The 21,130-nt window shown below is 38.6% G+C and overlaps 1 protein-coding gene across 18 annotated transcripts in view; it reads left to right on the top strand.

Annotated features, from left to right (window-relative positions):
- Positions 1–16,274: 16,274 nt before the first annotated feature.
- ABI3BP (ABI family member 3 binding protein) overlaps positions 16,275–21,130 on the top strand; it is a 152,404-nt gene continuing 147,548 nt past the window's right edge. For all 18 annotated transcript variants that reach the window (XM_051622176.1, XM_051622076.1, XM_051622147.1 and 15 more), the window contains exon 1: positions 16,275–16,430. In XM_051622176.1, the coding sequence (XP_051478136.1) occupies positions 16,352–16,430 (79 nt within the window). In that variant the 5' untranslated portion in view covers positions 16,275–16,351. The remainder of the gene's footprint in view (positions 16,431–21,130) is intronic.

Genomic DNA, 21,130 nt, shown 5'->3' with positions numbered 1-21,130 from the left:
TGATGTTCCTCCTACACAGAATTTTTTATGAGACTTCTGCTAGTATTTTAATTGCAAACATACATTGTCTTTCTAGTAGAATTGTAAGGGCTAAGCAAAAATACAGAGGTCAACTCATGTTTCATTACTGTCTCAATATGCTGCTTTTGGGAACTTTCTTCTAAAGTCTAAGATTAAGCTAATAAGGATTTGACAAAAACTTTATCAAAATTTTTGTCTTTATTATAGCAGTGTCATTCTCTATATCAGGAGCTTTTCTGTGTAACTAACAATGTTTTAATAATATGAATCCTATCAAATGCTTCTGAAGATTAGGTTTAAATTATGTCTCTTGATAAGAGAGCAGAAAAGGCTAGAAATTGCTGAATGTCCATGAGCTTTCATATATATATGTAACAAGGGCAGTGGTAATGCTGATAATGTATGTACCAGGAACGCAATAGAACTAGAGAGAAAATAATTTCTAGATACAAAGAAGAGAGATAGAAAGGAAGACTTAAGCTCAGTGGAAGACATTTGAGTTAGGGAACACTCAAACTGAACATGCATAAGCCCATAGAATCTGACAGAATGAACTCATGAATGCTGAGGAAGTTGGCTGATGGAGTTGCAAGACCATTCTTGAACATCTTTTTAAGGTCATGGTGATCAGGAGATGTTCCTGATGATCAAAAGGAACCAATGTTATGTTCAACAAGGAAATCTTTATTTAGCTTGTTTGGATCATTTTGACCTTTGGCAGCCTGCAAGGTCTATACTCTATAATGTTTAGTTTGATGATTTTAAGTATTATTTTACAGAAATCCAACTGCTATACTAAATTTCTTCATCACAGTGTTAAAGGAAGGTAACAAAAATTCACAACTGGACAAACCTGCTGTTGCCATAACGTTAATAAAGCAGAGCAAGCATAAAGCGAATGTTGTAAATATACCATGTAGGGGACATAATGGGTACTAAATTGATCTTTTTTCCTGTTTTTAGAGAGGAAAAAAAGATGAATAAAAAAGAAAGATGAGCTTGGTGCTCACCAAACCAGCTGGATAAGGAAGTTCCTTTTCCATTTATTGTTTATGAACTGCTTATTTTTGTTTGTTTTGTTGTTGTTGAATACATTTTTGTTTGTTTGTTTTAAATAGAAAAAGTACATTAAAAAGTTCCTCCCTCAAAAGCTGCAAGCCACTAAATAAGTATATCCCTAATTATGGAAGATTTTTGCTTCATTTCTATTGGTTTTCCAGCAAAACTGGAGAGGTCTACCTCTTGAAGCTGTCAGCCCGTAAACTCTTTGCAGGAGCATCTGTCAATTACTGTGATTTTGCAGCATGTAGTATAATGGCATTCAGAAGAACTTAAAACCTTAGGTCCTATGTGTCTTTACAATGATGTTTTTGAAAGGTAACAATCAGTACTGAGGCTTTTCTGATTTGTGATATACTCTGAATCCTGAACTGCAACAACCTAGCTCACATACAAAATCAGAGACCAGGTGTTTGGAAATAACACTGGTGCTAAATGCCACTAAGGGACAGTACTGTTCTCTCTTGGCTCTCTACAAGCTGATCATGATAGAAAATAAAAAATAAGAAAAAAAACAAAGGAAAAAAAAAATCTTATAATGAGGAGATTTGCTGAGGAGCATGTGAAGATTTATCTTGGCCTCCTCTTAACTTTGAGGAGTTTAAGTGGAATTTTTGATGTATGATTCTATTATGAGCTAGGAGCTTCGAGCAACAGTATTCTTCATATGGGGTCTGCAGTAGTTGCTCTCCATTCTTGGATTTCATCTTCAGGATTCTTGTGGTACATAGTACCAGGTGGGAGGAGAGAAAGGACAACAGTTAACATTTTTCAGAATAACGTTAGAATACAAGCACTCAATGTCTCTCCTCCCTATTTATAATCTTTGAAAGATTGTGCTAGCAAGACCTCAAGGCACTTTTTTGTATACTGATTTTGATATTCATCCAGTTGTGTGCTGCCCTGTAGGAGAGAAGTCTCCTCAGGCCTATGCCTGAAGTTTTACTTTTAACTTCACTCTTGTGGTCAGTGTTGTAGAAGATAAAAACTGTCTCTTGCTCTGTCTCTCTTTTTCTCCACACCTCCCTTAGTTTGATGATGCATTGAGTAACAGTTGGCAGCTTTGTTTGTTGTTTTGAAAGCTAGAAAAACCCCTTTTGTACCTTAGAGACTAAATGCTGTTTGGGAAAGAAGTGATGTTGTATGCTTTGTCAGTTTATTGGCTGCTTTCTCACATGCTCTTTTCAAAAATCCCTGTAGTCTTCACACATCTCTTCCCACCATTCCCTTCCCCTGCCTTCATACTACAGAAGATACCTCTAGTTTTTCTATTGTGTTGCTTGACGAGCTTTTGTCTTTTCACATTCCAATGCTGATCCCAGAGGGCCATCTAGAAATTGTTCACCCTGACTCATGTGAAACTCAGCTTAAAACTGTTTTTCTGAGAAAATTATGTCTGACACTGTAATTTCCATTTCAAAACAGCTAACATCTGTGGAAAGTGCATAACCAATGCCTGAGGAATTTCTGCAAACTAAAGTCTGTGTCATGTTGGACTTTTTCAGTTCTTCTGTAGAAGAAAAGGACGGGGGGAAGAGAAAAGCCTCTGACCCAAGACTGAGCTAATTTTGGTTTCTGCATACACTGATAGTATCAAGAGGTTGCCTTTCTCCCTTTCTGCTGTTTTTCTCTATTTTTGAGACCACCCGACACTTGCAGCACATGTTCCCTTGTCACTGTTTACTGTGGGTGAGCCAATATCTTGAATTGAGTGGTTGCATCAAGAATTAGTATAAACTCCATGTTTGTACTGCTCACACCTCATTTAACGATACAACTGGCGCTGTGGGGTTTTCCTCTTAAATACTTTGACTCATTTAAGAAATTGAAGGCAGACTTTTAGGGGAGGCAAGAGGTGACAGAATAGTTCACTGTTACAAGAAAGGCATGTTGCAAGAGTTACACTTGTGTATATGCATAGTAGATAGCTTTTTTCCATCTACTGGATGATCCCAGTCGTCAAGATCCGGTGGTAATTTGGTACAGTAGCAAACCTGATGTGCATAATGTTAGTCTGTAACACTGTGTATACCATTCCTGGAGTTCTGTATGCTGACATCTGAGAGCTTTTGATGCCCTTTAATGTTCCAAATTTTCCAAACCAAATCTCCGGGTATTACCAGAATTTTTATTAATTATACAGGGGAATGCAAGCTGTTTAGCTGTTCTTCCTCTGATACAATCCAAAGGCCAGACACATCCCACTAGGAATTTGAAGTCAGGAGGACTTTCCCGAGTTGGCTAGGGAAACGTGCATCCACAGGCAGGGAAATGAGGATTGGGTTAGGGATCAGTTAAGTAATTTGGAAATCCATAAACAGATGGGTCCGGATGGAATACACCTGTGGGTGCTGAGGGAACTGGCGGAGGTCATTGCTAGGCCATTCTCCATCATCTTTGGTAAGTTGTGGGCAACAGGAGAGGTGCCTGAGGACTGGAGGACAGCAAATGTCACTCCAGTCTACAAGAAGGGCAAGAAGGAGGACCTGGGTAACTACAGACTGGTCAGCCTCACCTCCATCCTTGGAAAGGTGATGGGACAATTTGTTCTTGGCACTATCTCTAGGCATGTCAAGGATGAGGGGGTCATTAAGAGCAGTCAACATGGTTTTACCAAAGGGAAGTCATGTTTGGCCAACTTTAAACCCTTCTATGAGGAAGTAACTAGGTGGATAGATGATGGTAGAGTGGTAGGTGTGGTTTATCTTGATTTCAGTAAAGCATTTGACACTGTCTCCCACAGCATCCTCATAGATAAACTGAGGAAGTGTGGTCTTGATGGTCAGATAGTGAGTGGGATCATGAACTGGTTGAAAGGAAGAAGTCAGAGAGTTGTGGTCAATGAGACAGAATCTAGTTGGAGGTTGGTAACTAGTGGAGTCCCTCAGGGGTCAGTACTGGGACTGGTACTGTTCAATATTTTCATCAACGACCTGGATGAGGAAGTGTAGGAGAAAGGGACCTGGGGGTCCTGGTGGACAGGAAGGTGACCATGAGCCAGCAATGTGCCCTTGTAGCCAAGAACGCCAGTGGCATCCTGGGGTGTGTTAGAAAGGGTGTGGTTAGTCGGTCAAGGGAAGTTTACCTCCCTCTCTATTCTGCCTTGGTGAGGCTGCATCTGGAATATTGTGTCCAGTTCTGGGACCCCCAGTTCAAGAAGGACAGGGAACTGCTTGAAAGAGTCCAGCACAGAGCCACAAAGATGATTCAGGGAGTGGAACATCTCCCTTCTGAGGAAAGTCTGAGGCACCTGGGTCTCTTCAGCTTGGTGGAGACTAAGGGGAGACCTCATCAATGTTTACAAATATGTTAAGGGTGAGTGTCTGGAAGACGGAACCAGGCTTTTTTCAGTGATGTCCAGTGATAGGACAAGGGGCAAGGGGTGCAAACTGGAACATAGGAGGTTCCACGTAAACATCAGAAAAAACTTCTTTCCTGTGAGAGTGACAGAGCCCTGGAACAGGCTGCCCAGAGAGGTTGTGGAGACATTCAAAACGTGCCTGGACAAGTTCCTGTGTGATGTGCTCTAGGTGATCCTGCTCTGGCAGGGGGGTTGGACTAGATGATCTTTCGAGGTCCCTTCCAACCCCTAGGATTCTGTGATTCTGTGAAATACGCACACTGTTTTATTGATTAGGGATTTTAGTATGTAATTAGAATGGGATTAATTCTGTTTGGATAAAACATTATTTCTGTGAATACCAATAATTTTGCAAATCTGACTTTTCCCTTTTTCATTTAACTAAAAAAAAACACATTGTATTTCTTTTGCAGTCATAAGTATTTTCTTACTAAGTTATACTCTTTTCTGTGTAAGTTCTGATGGTCCATTTTATGTCAGACTCGAATGAGGAAATGTCCCCTGTTTTTCTATTTTTATTTTTTTTTAAGCTTCTTTTTGCAAAAGCATGTTTAATGTCTGCTCATAAAGATAATAATGGGTTATGAGATATCAGAATATGTTTCCAATTTCATAGGTATATTATTACAAGTGAAAGAAGAATGCTTGAGGACCATTACTGCTCCTGAACTGCAAATGGAACAAGCAGCTTTATTGCTAAGGTTCAGAGATCTGTTTTCTCACAGTAAGCCAGTAAGTAGATTTAGCTAAAATAAAAAGGGAGAATTTTTTTCCAGTCCACTGGAGAAGGTATAGCAAGCTTTTTGTAATACAGAAAGGGAGAAAAAGTTAGATCTTGAATGAATCAAATCCCCAAACTGGCTTAATGTTCTGACTTTTAATTATGAGATAAAAATTGAAATTCAAAGCAGTGGCAAGTAGTCATATGTTAATGTTTTGTCCATATGTTTTCAAGAAGTATTTCACCTTGTTGAATACTTTCTGTGCTATTCCTTTGGTGTATCAGATACAGAGCTTATTTAAAAAGAAACAAAACCTAACCTGTATTTTTTTTAAAAAAAAATTAATTCATGCAAATTTATTAATTTTCCTAGTTGGAAAAAATGTAATTGGGCATCTACGAAGTATTCCAAATTTCTCATATATTTTTTTTTTCTTAGGGGGTAATTGTATATGCGGTTATTATGTGGCTTCTTGTACCTTGCAAATGAGGATTTTATGCTTTCATGTTATAGTAATCTTATTCAGAAGACTTGCTTTCACAGTGATTTTTTTGTTGTTGTTTTTTTGTTTGTTGGTTGGTTTTTAATTTGAGAGCAGCTCGGGGTCCTCTGCAAACATCTCTGTGGTGATCTTCTAGCAAATGCAGATAGGTGTCAAGCCAGTAAAAGGTACATGGTGCTCAGAGTTCTTGTTAACCTCATCTGCATTGGTACCAAGAATTAATGTTTGGAAGTCTCTTCCCTTGGAGAATATCTTTACATTTTGTGACTGATGCAACTGTTGGAGTACTGTTCTTGAAGCAATAATGTATTTGTCTTGTGACTAACCAGAAATTCATGGCTGAGGGTCATCTGGCACTTTGCGCTTAGTTCAGGAATGTTCCAAAACTGTTTAACTCTGTGCTGTTGACCTCTCTCACCTGAAAATACAGAAACAGTAATTTTGAGGGAAAGGCTTTTGAAATGAGCTAAGTTTGGGTGCTTGTTTCTGTGTGTTTACATGTGATTAGCATAACAGAAACATGAATACTGGTATTATTTGATAAAGAGTAGCATGAACTCTTATAAAAAACACACCTGTACACAAGAAAAAATGTACTTTTACACCTGGCTGTACTCCAGATTGTGTTCATTTCTCTGTAGCAGTTCCCAGCTTTTACAGACTATCTGAGCTCTTGAAAACTTGCGCTTTGGATACTGTATCTATGTTCCTTGATAGTTTTTCAAGATACTGAGGCACAAACAGGTTCCAGACGTTCTACATAATTTACTTCACAAAACCGAATCAAATTATATATGAAAAAAAATTCTTATAAGCTTATGAACAAATAGTACAGAATCAATTTTTGTATACTCCACAGTATGAGACAGCTCCCAAACGCTATGAATTTTTTAAGGAAAACTTTGGTAAATTCAGTGCATTGGTATTAAAAGTTGACTAAAAAGTATTAGGTTCTAACTTGGTGACTTCACTGATGCTAAAAGACAAATTAGGTACTGTTATTCCTAACATATAGCTTTTCATATCACATCTGACAATAATAGCATTTTTTGGTGAAGTAATTGCTGATAAAGTATTAAATAGTGAGCAAATTTGGTTTCTTCTTCAGCATATGATATTACAACTATCTTGCATTTTGCAGTCTAATGCAGTACTTTTTAATTTAAGGGAAGAGAGGCTTCTGAATTTCCTTAGCTGTTAATGGTATTTTAAATGTAGGAATTACAGCAAATACCGTGTTCTTCAGAGTTATATTTACTTTCCATATTAGGTAATACACTGGTTTCTTTTTTACATATTAACATTCGTACCTTATTTGAGATCAGGAGAATGCCTTGAAAGATAATCTCCTGATCGTTCCCACTTATATTTTGTCAACGTCATGGGGATGTCCTGGATAGCACAAAGAGGATTATTTTCAGATGGAACTGAACTGGGAGGTAAGGTGCACATGTGCATGTAACCCACTGTAGTCACCAGTGGCCATTTTGTCCAGATTAAGGCTAGTAGTATTAAGTAATACTCCCTTTCTCTTGAAATACACAAGGCACAGATGTTGGGCCTGATGGACTGTATGGCTGTACAAAGGTATTTTTTGGGCTGCACAGTTTGCTACAGCTAAGCACAATTCTTGACATTAAATAAATCTTCCAACAGATATTTGAGAGCTACCTGCCAGAGATCATAGAATCAAAAAATCGTTTTGTCTAGAAAGACCTTTAAGACGATCAAGTCCAACCATTAGCCTAGTACTGCCAAGTCCACCACTAAACCATGTCCCTAAGCACCACATCTACACATCATTTAATAAACACCTCCAGGGATAGTGGTGACTCCACCATTTCCCTGGGCAGCCTATTTCAGGGCATGATAACCCCTTCTGTGAAGATTTTTTTTCTAATATCCTATCTAAACCTACCCTGGCACAACTTGAGGCAATTGCCTCTTGTCCTATCACTTGTTATTTGGGAGAAGAGTCCGACCATCACCTCAGTACAGCATCCTTTCAGGTAGTTGTAGTGCCCTCACCAGTGCCAAGTACAGAGGTTGCTGTTCATTTTTGAAGTGAAACACAACCTCTTTCTTCTGCAGGTAAGGTTCTTTGTCATCATGTAGACTATCATGTTTTAGAAACTTACAGTTGTAAAATACTTGCTCTACGATTGGCAAGACAGAATGTTTTAAAACAGAATGTCTGCATTTAGAGGTTTTATTTATTAATTTAATCATGGCTTTGTTGATTTCAGATGAATTGCACATGCACTGTTATTTTAATCTTCATATAATATACCTTCCTCTTTTCTGTCCCTAGGTACAGAAGATAATTATGACACCTAGATGTATGAACATGTACATTACAAAATGTTTTTAATAATTTTGGCATATACTTTAGTATAATGTAGTTCTGTGATTCATTAGCTGTATTTTTCACCTTAAAACAAAGTGTACAGTTTATAGTATTTTTTATATGTTCAAATTCTTTGCAGAGTAGTGACAAGTAACCACACTTGAAAGTTATTTACAGTATTCTGACCTAGATAAGCCTGCTGATGTTGATTGTTAACTAATACAGCCAAATTCAGACAAAAAATTTCTGGAAGATGTGTTTAAGGCCAAAATGACTCATAACGAGAGGGGAATAAACATGAATTATTTCCCTCCTGTCTTTGCATATATTCATCAAGTCTCTGCACCCTATCCAAAGAAGTATTTTTCCTATGCCAAGAAAATAAGTATCTTTTGATAAAGCTAAGAGTCTGGTTGTGTTCCTCTACCTAACTGTGAGACAACTTCCCTGCTTTTCATAAAAAGTATGGTTTTGCTCTAGTTAACAATCTTATTTGCCCTAGTTATTTCCAGGGCTTCCCTTGGCTTTCTGTCAGAATCTTTGGATGACTGACATAGGCAAAGGGCGGGGAGAGGGAAATAGGCACAGCCTAAGACTGCACCTGCTCTCCCTGGGGTGGGCCAGATTTGACACTGAGTTGCATATTAATTCAGTGTCCTGACTGTAATGAGGCAAAACTTAGAGTTATACTCTGATGTTTTCTTGAGCTGGGAGACATGGAGAGAATTTTAAGTCAAAGAACACAGGCAATAAATAGCCTGTGCCTTTTTGCATTGCCTTGATACAAGGGGAAATATTATCCAGAGCCATTTAGTGTCCATCTCCATCCTGGCCTTGGAGTTCATGCTAGGAGGACATCATGAAACAAAGGGACAAAAAAGAACCCACCAGAACTTGCAGGTTTTGGTAGAAGCTGCTTGCAGCCTGTGGGTATGCTGGCTGTAGTGCACCTCATGGAAGAGCAATTTGACTAATTAGCACCATGTCCAAGCTAGCCAGCTAGCCTTTCTAAGAGACATGGATTATTTTGTGTAGGGCAGCACCATGCAAACACAACTGTAACCCTCTCAACTTCTCCTCCTGGTGCTTTAGCATGCTCACCAGCCTCCCTGGCCGCCAGCTCTTGCAGCCCTGCAGCGTGCACTGTGGGCGTTTGCGGACTGGAAACTTGGTGTAAAAAGCTGGCAAGACAGTTATTAGTCAATCCTTCCGTTCCGAAGCACAGTCGTGTTTGCTGACGTTGAAATAAAATCCTGCATCCCAGTCCCAGCTACTTCACTCACCTGCTTCCTCGCCCCCTCCAACGACGTTTTCTGCAACCGGCTCCTCCGCTGCCCGGAGAGGTTGTTGCCGGCCCGACCAATGTTCGAGGGCGCTCGGGTGCCTGGAAGTTGTCTCCAGGGCTCGCCCTGGCGTCGAAAAGTGGCATCGCTGATGCGGAGCCTTTGCAGCGCTTGGGGTGGGTTCCGCTGGGACCTGGCGAATTCTGCCAAGAGCAGCTAAGGAGCAATCCAGGTTTACAAGGCTAGGCCACAGAAAAATTGTGGAAGGGTTGAGAAATAAGGAAGCACGGTGTGTCTCTTTGAAGTGATACAGATGAGGAAGTCAGAGGTACTTGTGAGCGAGCAGTGGAGAAGGGTTGCCTTTCCCTGTGGCAATAGTAGTTTGTCCTGTGGCAGCGATCTCACATAAACTAAATTTGTATCAGAGATTCATGCTGTGACATGTGGTATTCATTCCTATGCAATCCCACTACAGCACTACTTGGCAACCATCAGGGCAGTCAATCATTAGTTCTTCATTGTTATCTTCAGATGTGGGTGCTTCTGCTAATCTGTGCTACAGACAGACATCTCTTCTTCACCAGAAAATTGCCATTGGCATCAACATTCGTGTTCTAAATGTAAAACCAGACATTTTGTATCCTATTCTAGTGTGTAGTAACAGACCAGACTTCACATCTGAGTTCACTAATCTGGACTGTGATCTTACATTATCTTCACAAATCAAATCATATTGTGGAGAGAAAGACTGAAAGAGACCAGGAGAGGCTAACTTCTGCAGTGGAAGATTATAATGGAATAGTAAAAAACTGAGGATCAATACATCATGGATTATGAAGCCCATCTTTCAAAGCAATCTATCCAAGACAGAACTGGTGCTTAAAGTCTTTGCTCACATTTTAAGCATGTTTAGAGTAATTAACTTATAATCCAGAATAATTTAGGCTATCCTAAATTCACTCTGATCCCAGGAAAGCCAACATATACACTAAGATATTTTTTATTCATGCAGGTACTATGTTGGAGACTCATTACTGTCACATGCCTTTCTATGTTTTGCTCTTTGCTTCTGCTTGCATTTCAGCTTAATCAGATCCTTTTTAAGCAGATAGCAGTAAGTAATTAGAGATACGATGGCAGGAGAGACATAGACAGAACTTGTTTGGAAGGAATGTTGCAGAGCTATCCAGTAATAGACAGACTATGTTTGTATTAATTACCTCAAGTGGCACAAATGTGTTGATGGTAGAAAAGATGAAGATATTTTTCTTCACAGACAGTAGTGTCTTGTGTGCTAAGCAATTGAAGAGTGTTTCAAAGGGCAGGCTAGATTTTTGCTATAGGAGCTCTATGAGGTTAGGCATTTTTATTTCTAAGATGTAGCAATGAAGGTGAAGCCTTCAGATGAAGAACCCTTCAAAGAAACATTGAATGTATTGAGTACTTGCTCAAATAAGCTTGTTTCTTGACAGTGTTTAAAAAAAAATATTGTAGCAACATAGTGAATTTCATGGAGCATACATCTATTTAAGTGGTTTGTACGGAGTGAGATCAACTAGTTGGGTAATTAAGTGGCTGGATGTTGGGGCTCAGAGGGCAGTAGTTAATGAGTCATACGCTACCTAGATGATGATAATTAGTGGTGTACCACAAATTATTTTCTTAGGACCTACCCTTTTAACATTTTTGTCAGCAACCTGGAGGAGGTAGCCAGGTGGACTCTTGTCAAGTTTTCAGGTGACACAAAATTGGGATGACCACTTGATATTCTTGAGGGCTTCCATTCAGAGACACCTTGGCAGGCTGGAGGAATAGGCTGACAGGAAGCTTATGAAATTCAACAAGGACAACTGCCAAGTCCTGTATCTGCATGGGAATAGCCCCTGCAAGGATACAGGCTGGGGAGTGACTGTCTGGGGAGCAGCTCAGCAGAAAAGGACCTGGGAATCCTTACATGGACAGAAGGCTGCACAGCAGCCAGCAGTGAGCCCTGTCAGCAAGGCAGGTCAACAGTGTCCTAGGTTGTGTGAACAGAGGCGTGGCCAATAGTGTGAGGGAAGTAACTGTCCCCTCTACTCACCACTTTTTGAACCACGTATCTACAAAGTGCCCTGTGTTGGTCTCACACCCTACCATCAAATACAGGGCAGATGTTGATAAACTGGAGCAGGTCCAGTGAAGGGCAACCAAGATGGTCAGAGTCCGGAGCATTTGTCCTGCGAAGACAGACTGAGGGAATGGGACTTGTTAAGTCATGAAAAGAGGTGACTTCAGGTGACCTAACAGCATCCCTCCCAGTGCTTCCAAGGAGGTTGCCAAGGTAGAGCTAGGCTACTCACAGTGTTGCACTGTGGGAGCATGAGAGAAAATGGGCACAAATAGAAACAAGGGAGGTTTAGACTGGTTATAAGAGAAAAATGTTTTCCCCATGAGGATGGACAGGCAGTGCAGGCTCCTTCCTTGGAGTCTTTCAAGACCTGACCATTAAAAAATAGTTTTAAAAGGCAAAATAGGCCCCAAATAAAATAAGACAAAAGCTTGGTATTGAGGAGGGGTGGCAGAGTTGAAAACCTGGAATCACACTGGTTCTGCATATGTTAGTCATTATGACGTTGAAACTGTAGAAGTGAGTGTACTGGGTTATTTGAATTACAAAGGGAACAATAAGGTAAGTTAATAAATTCATAGAGAAGCTAAATAAATTCTTTCGTTACCTCACTCCATGTCAAGCAGAACTTCAGTGAAATCCACAAACAGCCTATTAATAAAGATGAGTCACTGTCTGAAGTTACAAGTGTCAAATGAGTGAGTGCAGGAACAGCTTAATTAAATATGTTATAAAATGTCACAAGAGCCAACTGTTCTGTCCATCCCTTTTGACTGATTTTCTTCCTTTCACTTTTTCTCTGATCCCATTCATTTGGGGATATGGAACACAATTTAGAATCAGGACACTAGAATGCACTGATGTCAATTTTATGCTATCAAAAGAGATGTGTCTTTTCTTTTGACTAACAGAACAGTATATGACCATGTATTTTTTATAGTATATAAGTTAAAATGTTTGCTCATCAGAGTAAGAGGGGGGAAGTGGTAAAGAAGAAGTAATTGCAGACTCTCAGGAAGCAGTTAGTATTTTCTTGTTTTCTTCATTTTCTTTTTTAAGCAGCACATCTGAAAGAATGTTCTTTGGCATCTCTCTTTTCCTGAAGGCCCTTGGCATTTGTAATGTCCTGTGACATTTACAAGAAAAAGAGTCCAATAATTGAGTCACACATGAGGGAGTGATAATTATAATTAACGTTTATATAGCATATTTTATTACAAGGGCACTTCTCACATAATTGACTGGTGAAATGTATAGTAGTATTAACCAGCAAGACTGTGAAAAAAGACAAAGTGTGCTGCAACTAAGTCCTTACTCAGAAAGTTCATTGTGGCATTATTGTGATTTCGGAGTGAAGATAGGATTTTGTTTTTTGAAGTCACACTTACACACTCTTCCTGCTTTAAATTGGAACAGTAAGGAGTTGAGTCACAAATAATCAGGAATGATAGGTGAATTGAAACTGAGCCCAAATCTCAATAAAGGCATATTCTTATTTGGAAACAAAATGTAAAATCTTGTCTCCTGCTTTCCTCCCTGCTCCTTCCCCCCACCTTTTTCTTTTCCTTCTCATACTCTTGTTTTCACTGTACTTGCTGGTCTGGGAACTATTAAAATAGAACTAGAAAAGCTCTGTTCTGCTCCCAGACTAGCTGTGATACTATCTTGTTGGAATCTCTGTTTTTAAGATCTACTCTAGAGAGATTCAGTTGAAGTTGAGGTAAGCAAGTAAATTTTTGAGTTCTTGACTGTGTTACTTAAGCATTAATTTGGAGCTGAAGAGGGGGAGTCACTAGGGGATCAGAGGTTCTGACTTTTCCTGAACAAATTTGATCTGTCTGAGGCTTTTCGTAACTGCACTTACCTTGTTCCTCTTGCCTTTTAAGCTAAAGCTATAATAACATGAAACTGCCATTAAATGAATCTTTTTTGTTTAATCTTTTCCTTCTGAGAGATCAAAAGATAGATAATATAATTCCAGGTTTGTGTGGATGAGAGAAACCTGAGGAACTTGTGGGTCAGATAATTTCTGCTGTGAAGTGTGACATGCAGTTTTGAGTTCTGTGAACTGAAACCAGATGCTGACTTTGTTTAAATGGAGATTGTGGAACAGCCCTCCAACAAGAGGAGAAATCCGATACCTGAACAGAATTATGGAAGCATCCAATAGTGCAGGATAGTACTGCAGATAGTCCCAGGAACTTCCTTCTGTTCCCATGTTTGTTTTTTAGCTGCAGTAGTCAGCATCCAGTGAGCAGCAGAAGGATTTCAGAAGAGGAAAGCAGGAGCAGGTGTGGGTTTTTTTCATTTTTTTCATATGACAGAGGTTTCATAGGAAAGGTTAATCCTTTAGGAAAATAAGTGGACAAAATTACCTATCAGATAGATAATGCAGATATGGGGAGGGTATTGAAAAAGTGTAGGAGAATATTAAATTACAGATATTTTTTTTACTCTCGACATACATCTGAAATAAATTTACACTTGCATCTGCTTATCAAACTATACTTACTGTGATGAAGCATATGGCTGATGAGAGAGAGGTAAATGCATCATGACATGGGGTTTGGAACTCTGTTGTGTACAGGAATCATCAGAAGGAAAGGGACCTGGGTAGTCTACCAGGGTTTCAAGGGACAGTTTAAATGTCTCTTTGATGTACCAAACAAAGAAATGTTTGGGTAATGCATGAGAGGAAGAGGAAAGATGCAGCAGAGAAGCAAGTGGTTATGAAAGCAGGAATGGGAGTATATTTATCACTGAGAGAGAGGATAAACCCTTTTTTTTAGGTAGTCAAATAAGTAACATGTTTCACTGAGAGTTCTCTGAATAGAAATTGGCCTTTATGTATTTTGCTGAAAGGTGCTGTGTGATCTTTAAAAGGAGAGTGAGTTTGTCATAAGACAAACCAGTAATGTCCACTTTAGAGTAACACAAAGACAGCTGTGTGTGACTTAGAAGTAATTTTCCCCATTGCATCTCCTGAGACACTACTCCATCAGATGGTTGTTTTCTTATTTTTAATTTTGTAGAGGAAAAAATAGAATATTCTTTCTGGAGCACTTCTGAAAATAGCATTTCGACCCAAAAAAAGAGAATGGCACATTTGCTGTGTATCCAGCTTTCTGTCCTTTGAAACTCCTTTGCCATCAGGTGTGGTCAGTGTCTTGAGAGACTGTTCTCTGAGTGCATGGCCTTTAAAACTTCCTTTCATCACACCCAAATTGTACCTGCTGCATTTATCTGTTCACAGTGTTCATATTCAGGATGTGAATCCTCCTAAAGGTCCTTGAGGTAATAGTGTTCAGGGATTTTTTTGGAGTCTGTAATACTGGTTTCCAACTCGCTATTCCCAGATTTGACTTAGTGGATCAGAAAAAGGTTTCCTGAAGTCAGAATTATGAGGGTGTGATCAGGCTGGAAAACATTTCCATTGTCCAATGCTTTTTGTTGTAGTTGTGTGCTGTCCATACTGATTAGAAGAGTGTGCAATTCCTTGGTTTTGTCTCTAGGACATAGATGTTGGCTTCCGCTTTGAAGTTCTTCCTGAAGTATGGATTATATATGGTCTTTTGAATACAGTACTAATCTGTTTTTTAAATAAATACTCCTGTATGCTTTCATACATTACCCTTTCATTTTAAACTACTTTGTTTCTACCTAGCCCATGCACTTATGCTGTGATTTTTCTCTGCTTGTGGAGCACTTCAAGAAAGTAGGACAACGTCAGATCCGGGCAAGTGGAGAGTGGGAACAGACCAAGCATACCGAAGAGCTTTACATACGGCAGGCAATAGATATATTTGGTTTTGATGGGTGTTGGGTTTTTATTTTTGGGATCTGGTTTCATTTTTGGGGGTTTTGTTTTGGGGTTTTTGTTGTTGTTGTTTTTTGGGTTTTTTGTTTATTTGTTTTTTTGTGGTTTTTTTTTGTTTGTTTGGTTTGGTTTTTTTTTTTTTGTTTTTTTTTTTTTTTTTTAGAGAGAGAGAGTTATCACTGCTTAGTTGAACAGATTTAATCTCTTTGGGACTTCATTATTCCTTATTCCATTATAATATTTTTCTTGTGCTTCACCTTTTTCTTCCCAACTTCTCAGCTGTGAGTAGAACCAAATTCTGTGCTTACTGGGATCATTGTGAACATCGAGTGAAACAGCTCTCCATGTAATAATGGGATTTCTTTTTTCATTTGCAGATATTTAACTGGTGAGAGGATCTAGCCCCTGGAAGGAGGTGCATTGCTTTTTTGCTTTCTATGTGCATTGTGGTCACTGACACATCAGACATGTATGAAGGGAAAACAAAATATTTTCAAATTGCCAAAATCAGATACAAGTGGCAAAAGGGTATTTAGTTTTTTCAAGCACAGATCTTTTGCTGCATAAACATTTATAATACCTGTTTATAATTTCATGTCAAATGAAACTAGTATTTATTTTTCCTGGATGAAAGCCACATCTAGCCCTAATTAATCTTAAGCAAAGTCTTGAGATTGCAAAAATACCAAGTTCAATATAACATACAGTTTTCTGAATACTGTGAATGTTATTTTTGCATTTTAATCCATCTTTCTTGGATAAAACAGTGAAAATGTCTCTCAGTTCAGTTTTCAATTAAGAGAAGTTTTTATAGTCCTGGTTTTCATTGCAGGAAATTTAAGTGATCAGACCATAAACTCTTATCCTGAGTGTGGTGTAAAGACCTTTTAACAAACGTCAGAAGTTTATTGTAGGGGCAGCCTGATAATATTTTTATTTTTTTAAATGCTAATTCTCCTTTTCCAGTGGGAGTGAATGATGTCATCCTGTCTCCTCCCACTGTGTAAACTAAGCTTGTGTCAAAGTGTTGCTGCCTCTTGTCACAGAGAGAACAGTTCACTTAAATGCAGCTGCAGCACTTTTGTGCGATACCTGTCAGAAACATTCCCAGTGCGAGGTTGGGTTTGTGTCCATGATGTCAAGATTGGTCTTTCTCCTTTTCTGTGGATATATTGCACTAAACCTGGGAAATGCTCAGAAATTGCCAAGAGGCAAGTAGCTATAACAACTTTCTGGGTTTTTGTTTGTTTTTCTGTTACGGGGCTTTTTGTTTTTTTAATGCTTGTGTTTTGCCATGGAAATTCGCTGTCAACATGCTAAGAATTATTAGAGATAAAAGATGAATGAAGGTCAGGCAACAGGGCAAGGTCCAGGTACAAGAGAGTAACTTTGAAGCTATTGAATAAAATAAGCTCAAATGTTTTCGCAGTTTCTTGTGACTCTGGTGAGAAGTACCATGAAGCAAAATAACTGTATTTAATGATTTTATAATGATTTAGACAGTGTTGTGCACGTTTGTGATTTAGGATCTTAAAATGTGACTTAGAAGCACCCTGTGTTGTTGTTGGAAGATTTCAGTTCTGTCTTGAAAGAACTTTTGTGCTTTCTCTTTATATGCATCCTTAATAATTCAATAAGAATTGACTTTTGGTCAGGTTGTGTGCATTTTGAGGGAGAGAAATATGATTTATTAAAATTTCCACAAAAAGAAAAAAACCACTCCAAACCCACATTAATATTGTTTAACTATTCCTTTTTCCTGGACCTTGGAAGTACAGTACATTTGCAAAGCTGGCAGGGATCTCTTCTCTGCCTTGCTAATGTGACCAGTGTAGCACTGGCATTTTACTAGTATTTTAATACTACAGGAAGAACAGTCATAGAATAGAATTAAAAGAATATTTCTTTATCTAGATCGTAATACACTTTGTAGTTCCTTGGCATTAATACAGCACTTTCACAACTGTTTCTGTACTGCACGTATTGTAGAAGTGCTTGCCTGAGTGCACTGTGTTTTGTAATGCATTTAACATCTGCAGCCTCCTGCAACCAGCAATATTTGAAAAGGAAGCTGTGATTTAGTTCCTTATGAAAGTTTTTAATAAGAAATCAGCACTTTGAGGGCTTCCTAGGAAATTCTTTTTCATAGATGAGGAACCTAAAAGTATTCTGGGGAGAAGAGGTGGTGTTTTTAAGGAGGTGGTCTTTTAAAATGGTTTCACTGGACTTTCTGCTCACTACCATAGAATAGTGGCTGTAAATTTATGTTAACTGTGAAATTCTGACAAAGCTACTAATTCACTGCATTCAGTGGGAGATTAACTCCAGGACGCATTTTTCCTGTCCTAAAATAGCAATTGCAGAAGTGAAGTTCTGTTTGCCAAATGCATAAATCTACAGGTGGAAACTTAATTTTCAAAAAAGATTCTCCCATTGCAGTGCTGAAACATCAGTCTAATTCTTCCGTTTGCAGCTGCTTCTCTGGTTATTATTTACATTGAACTGTGTTGAAAAAACAAGTGTATTAGTACCTATTTGTTATCTGGAGATGTTCAAAGGACTGTCTTTTTCTACAATATGTTTTTGTTTGGTAGAGAGCACAGAACTTTTTCATAAGCAAAGAGTGTATTTGGATCTTAAAGTATTTTTCAAATAAGGAAATTTAGTGGTAGTATTCTGTTAAGAGGGCTACTCTACCTGGCTAAACAAGCTTCAGTTCCAATGAATTGCTGTGCTCTTCAAGTCATGAACTAGGTAACTGAAGCTTCAGAGTCACTCCTGCTCTATGGGGGACAGGGGAATCAATTTCATAACTTATCTAGCCAAAATCACTCTTTGATGGTACAGTTACTCCTTTGAACAGGATATCAGCATAAATCTTGCCATTTTTTTTACTGCTTTGGAGTTGTAGTGCTCAAGTCTTCTCTCCAGGAGGTGAAACAGTGATCCCTGGTCTTGTGGACTGGGATTTCCTTTCAGTGATACAAGGTGGAAAGAACATCTTGCCTCCTGCAGCTGCAAAGGAACAGAGCCAGTTCACCCTTTGGATGCCAGTAACTTCCAGACCTATTTGAGCGATTATGCTGTTCAGGAGGCTGAGACACAAATTACTCCCTTTTTCCATATACTTTTATTTTTTCACCTCCACGAGTGTATGTTTGACTCAAATGAGAAAGAAAATGTTATCACTGTTCTCAAAGGAGTTTCTTTATTAACAAATTATTTCTTTGCATATTTTCACTTCAAAAATTAAGACACTGTTGGAGAAATAATTGGGAAACACTACCAACATGAATCCAGGAGTCAAAACCTGGGAAATACCAGTTCAAATTTCCAGTGGAAGCTTTATGCTGATTCTAATTACCCAGCATAATGATAGTTTTGCCTGTATATAAAAAAATAGGCCTCTACTTATATCTGGTCCTAGTGTAGTGCCCTAAGAGCAAGTGAGTATTTTTTTCTTGCAGTTCATTGTCACATTTACTGTAGCAAATAACACGTGATGAGGCAGTTATAAGCTGTGTCATAATTCAGACTCTTTCTACATTAATATTTTACAGACATAAGTAAAGGCAATTTATTTGGAAAAGGAAGGTTGCTGGGTATTGTGGAGGCAACGCCTTTTTTTACAATTGTGTTTGTGTTTCATGAGTTACTTTTTGAGGGATCAGCTGCTGAAAAAATTCTCTAGTCAATGCCAATGGAAACTGTGAGGGATCACAGAACAGCAGAGCGGGAGATGATAGTACAGTTAGGCATGGTCTTTTATCGAGTATTTGAGTTACTGTCCCTTTAACTATGTCCAGCTTATAAAGCTTTCTTTTTCACCAAAAAAAGAAGAGAGACCTGGACATTTTCCACTTAGTTTTTAGTCTTCCCTTGTGCCACTACGGAAGTGCCATATGACATATAACTCTCCAGTTCAACAGTGTGGTACTTGAAATATTTTAGTTACAGGTGGAAACAGTCGCAATGCATAGGTGTCAGAGTTATAACTTGTCCTGCTTTCTCTAATATTTATGGTTCTGCATGACAGAATTGTTCCATCCTTGAAGAATGCATCATCTTCTCTGTAGAAAAGAATTGAGAACAGACAAAAAATCTTGCCTTTAGAGGAGGAGCTGGTAAGCAGAAAATCCTGATTCATAGAGGGAGATAAAAAAGCTAAGCCACAGAACCAATATAAACAAGTTACAGGACATAATCCACAAGATTGTACTGCCTTGTAAACCTTGTTTCGCTGGCGTCTCTCCAGATGGACTTAATACAAGTGTTGTTTAAGGCAACAGTTGTGGAACAAGTTCTTAGTGTTTGGTAAAACAGCATTTCATGTTTTTGATTTTGCCAGTTGACTTTCCAGTTACAACACAGATGTGCATAGAAATGCAATTTTTCCTCTAGAACCTCTGTTTCTGATAGCTTTTGTGTATCTTTGTGTTCTGTTTTTCTTTGTTAGAGCTGAAAAGAATTTGTGGTTAATCCCTTCTTATAAACTAAGAGTTTTACAAAGTTATTAAAAAGGAGAGTCTGAATGTTTTTCTGCTATGTTTCTGGGGTTTTTCCCTATTTTCTGACCTCTGTGGTTTTCCTTCTCTTTGTGTTAGTCATCAGGTAGATTGGAATTCAGGCCCATCCTTATTCTACTTTCCAGGATTCAGGCCTGTCCTGTTCTGCTTTCCAGGAAGGGCTCAGGAAACCCTAATTCACCTTCCTCCTGGTTGCTGCTTTCTTAGGGAAAAAGAGTACAGACTTGACATTCCTTATGGTACCACATGAAAGAGCCTGATTTACAGACTCATGTTGGGAAAATGAGATCCAAAACTTTATTCTTGCTACAGCTGTCAACTGTGGGAATAAGTGGTAAAATTTATAGTTTTACTCTAAGCGGTTGTTTTCTGTTTGGTAAGTATACAGAAATGTTAGCAAATATTGTAGACAGCTGCTAGCTAAGATGTGTATTTGTGGTAATTATAACTAACATCCCTTTGAGAGCGAATGCTGTCTTTAAAGTATACTTCCAGACTTACTGTTGACCTTTATGAAAGGAATGGGATAATTTTATTCATAGCTGAATTTGCTGGCTGAGCTACGTGATGTAACAGTTCTTCCTAACCAGAGGTTAAACTCGGCATGTGTTTTCACTTACTGGTGTCAAGCAGTTAAAACAATGTTGAGTTATTTCAGTGTATCACAATCACTATACTGAACAGCCAAACCCTAATCTTTAAACTTTTGTGCTGCCCTCCCCAACTTTTTCAGGGAAAGCTCTCCTGAAAATTGTGTTTGGGGGTTGTTGGAGTTTTTTTTAACATACAATGAATCTGGCATATCAAAATATCACAAAGGGAGTGAAATGACATGTGGTGTACATGTTTGCTCCATGGTTTGCAAAACATCTTTCTGGGAACTATTTTTCAAAACACACAATGCATTAACCTTTAAAAGACATATTCTAATGAAGGAGGGCCAGTTTGGATTTAACTTTTGTACTTCATCTTTATAGCGTCCAGAAAGAGAAGAGCAAAATTAATTTTATTTGTGTGAAAAACTTCTTTTACGTTTAATGGCATGTAAAGGACAAAAAAGTTCTATGAGAAATTTCAAAGGGAGCCTTTATCTGGTATAATTAAGTGGCTAGGGTTTTCAGTCAGTAGACATGTCATGGCAAATTTGGCTCATGCTTTGCAGAAAATGAAAACAACCCGTAAGTATGTTGCCATTATAACAGCTCATTTAATCAATGTTATCTTATTATTCAGACAGTTGTGTCCTAGGATCGCACAAAAACGTATCAAAACCTGGTACTGAGCGTCAGGATTCTGAGTTCAAAGATAATCTGAAATACCAGAATTCCATTTTTATACTGGCACAGGCAGTGGTGTGACAGTGTGATGATACATATGGGTGGATT

This window comes from Apus apus, chromosome 1, assembly GCF_020740795.1.
Source record: "Apus apus isolate bApuApu2 chromosome 1, bApuApu2.pri.cur, whole genome shotgun sequence".
Classification (NCBI taxonomy): Eukaryota; Metazoa; Chordata; class Aves; order Apodiformes; family Apodidae; genus Apus; species Apus apus.
Note: the sequence above shows the minus strand (reverse complement) of the source record. Positions and strands in the feature narration are given on the sequence as shown.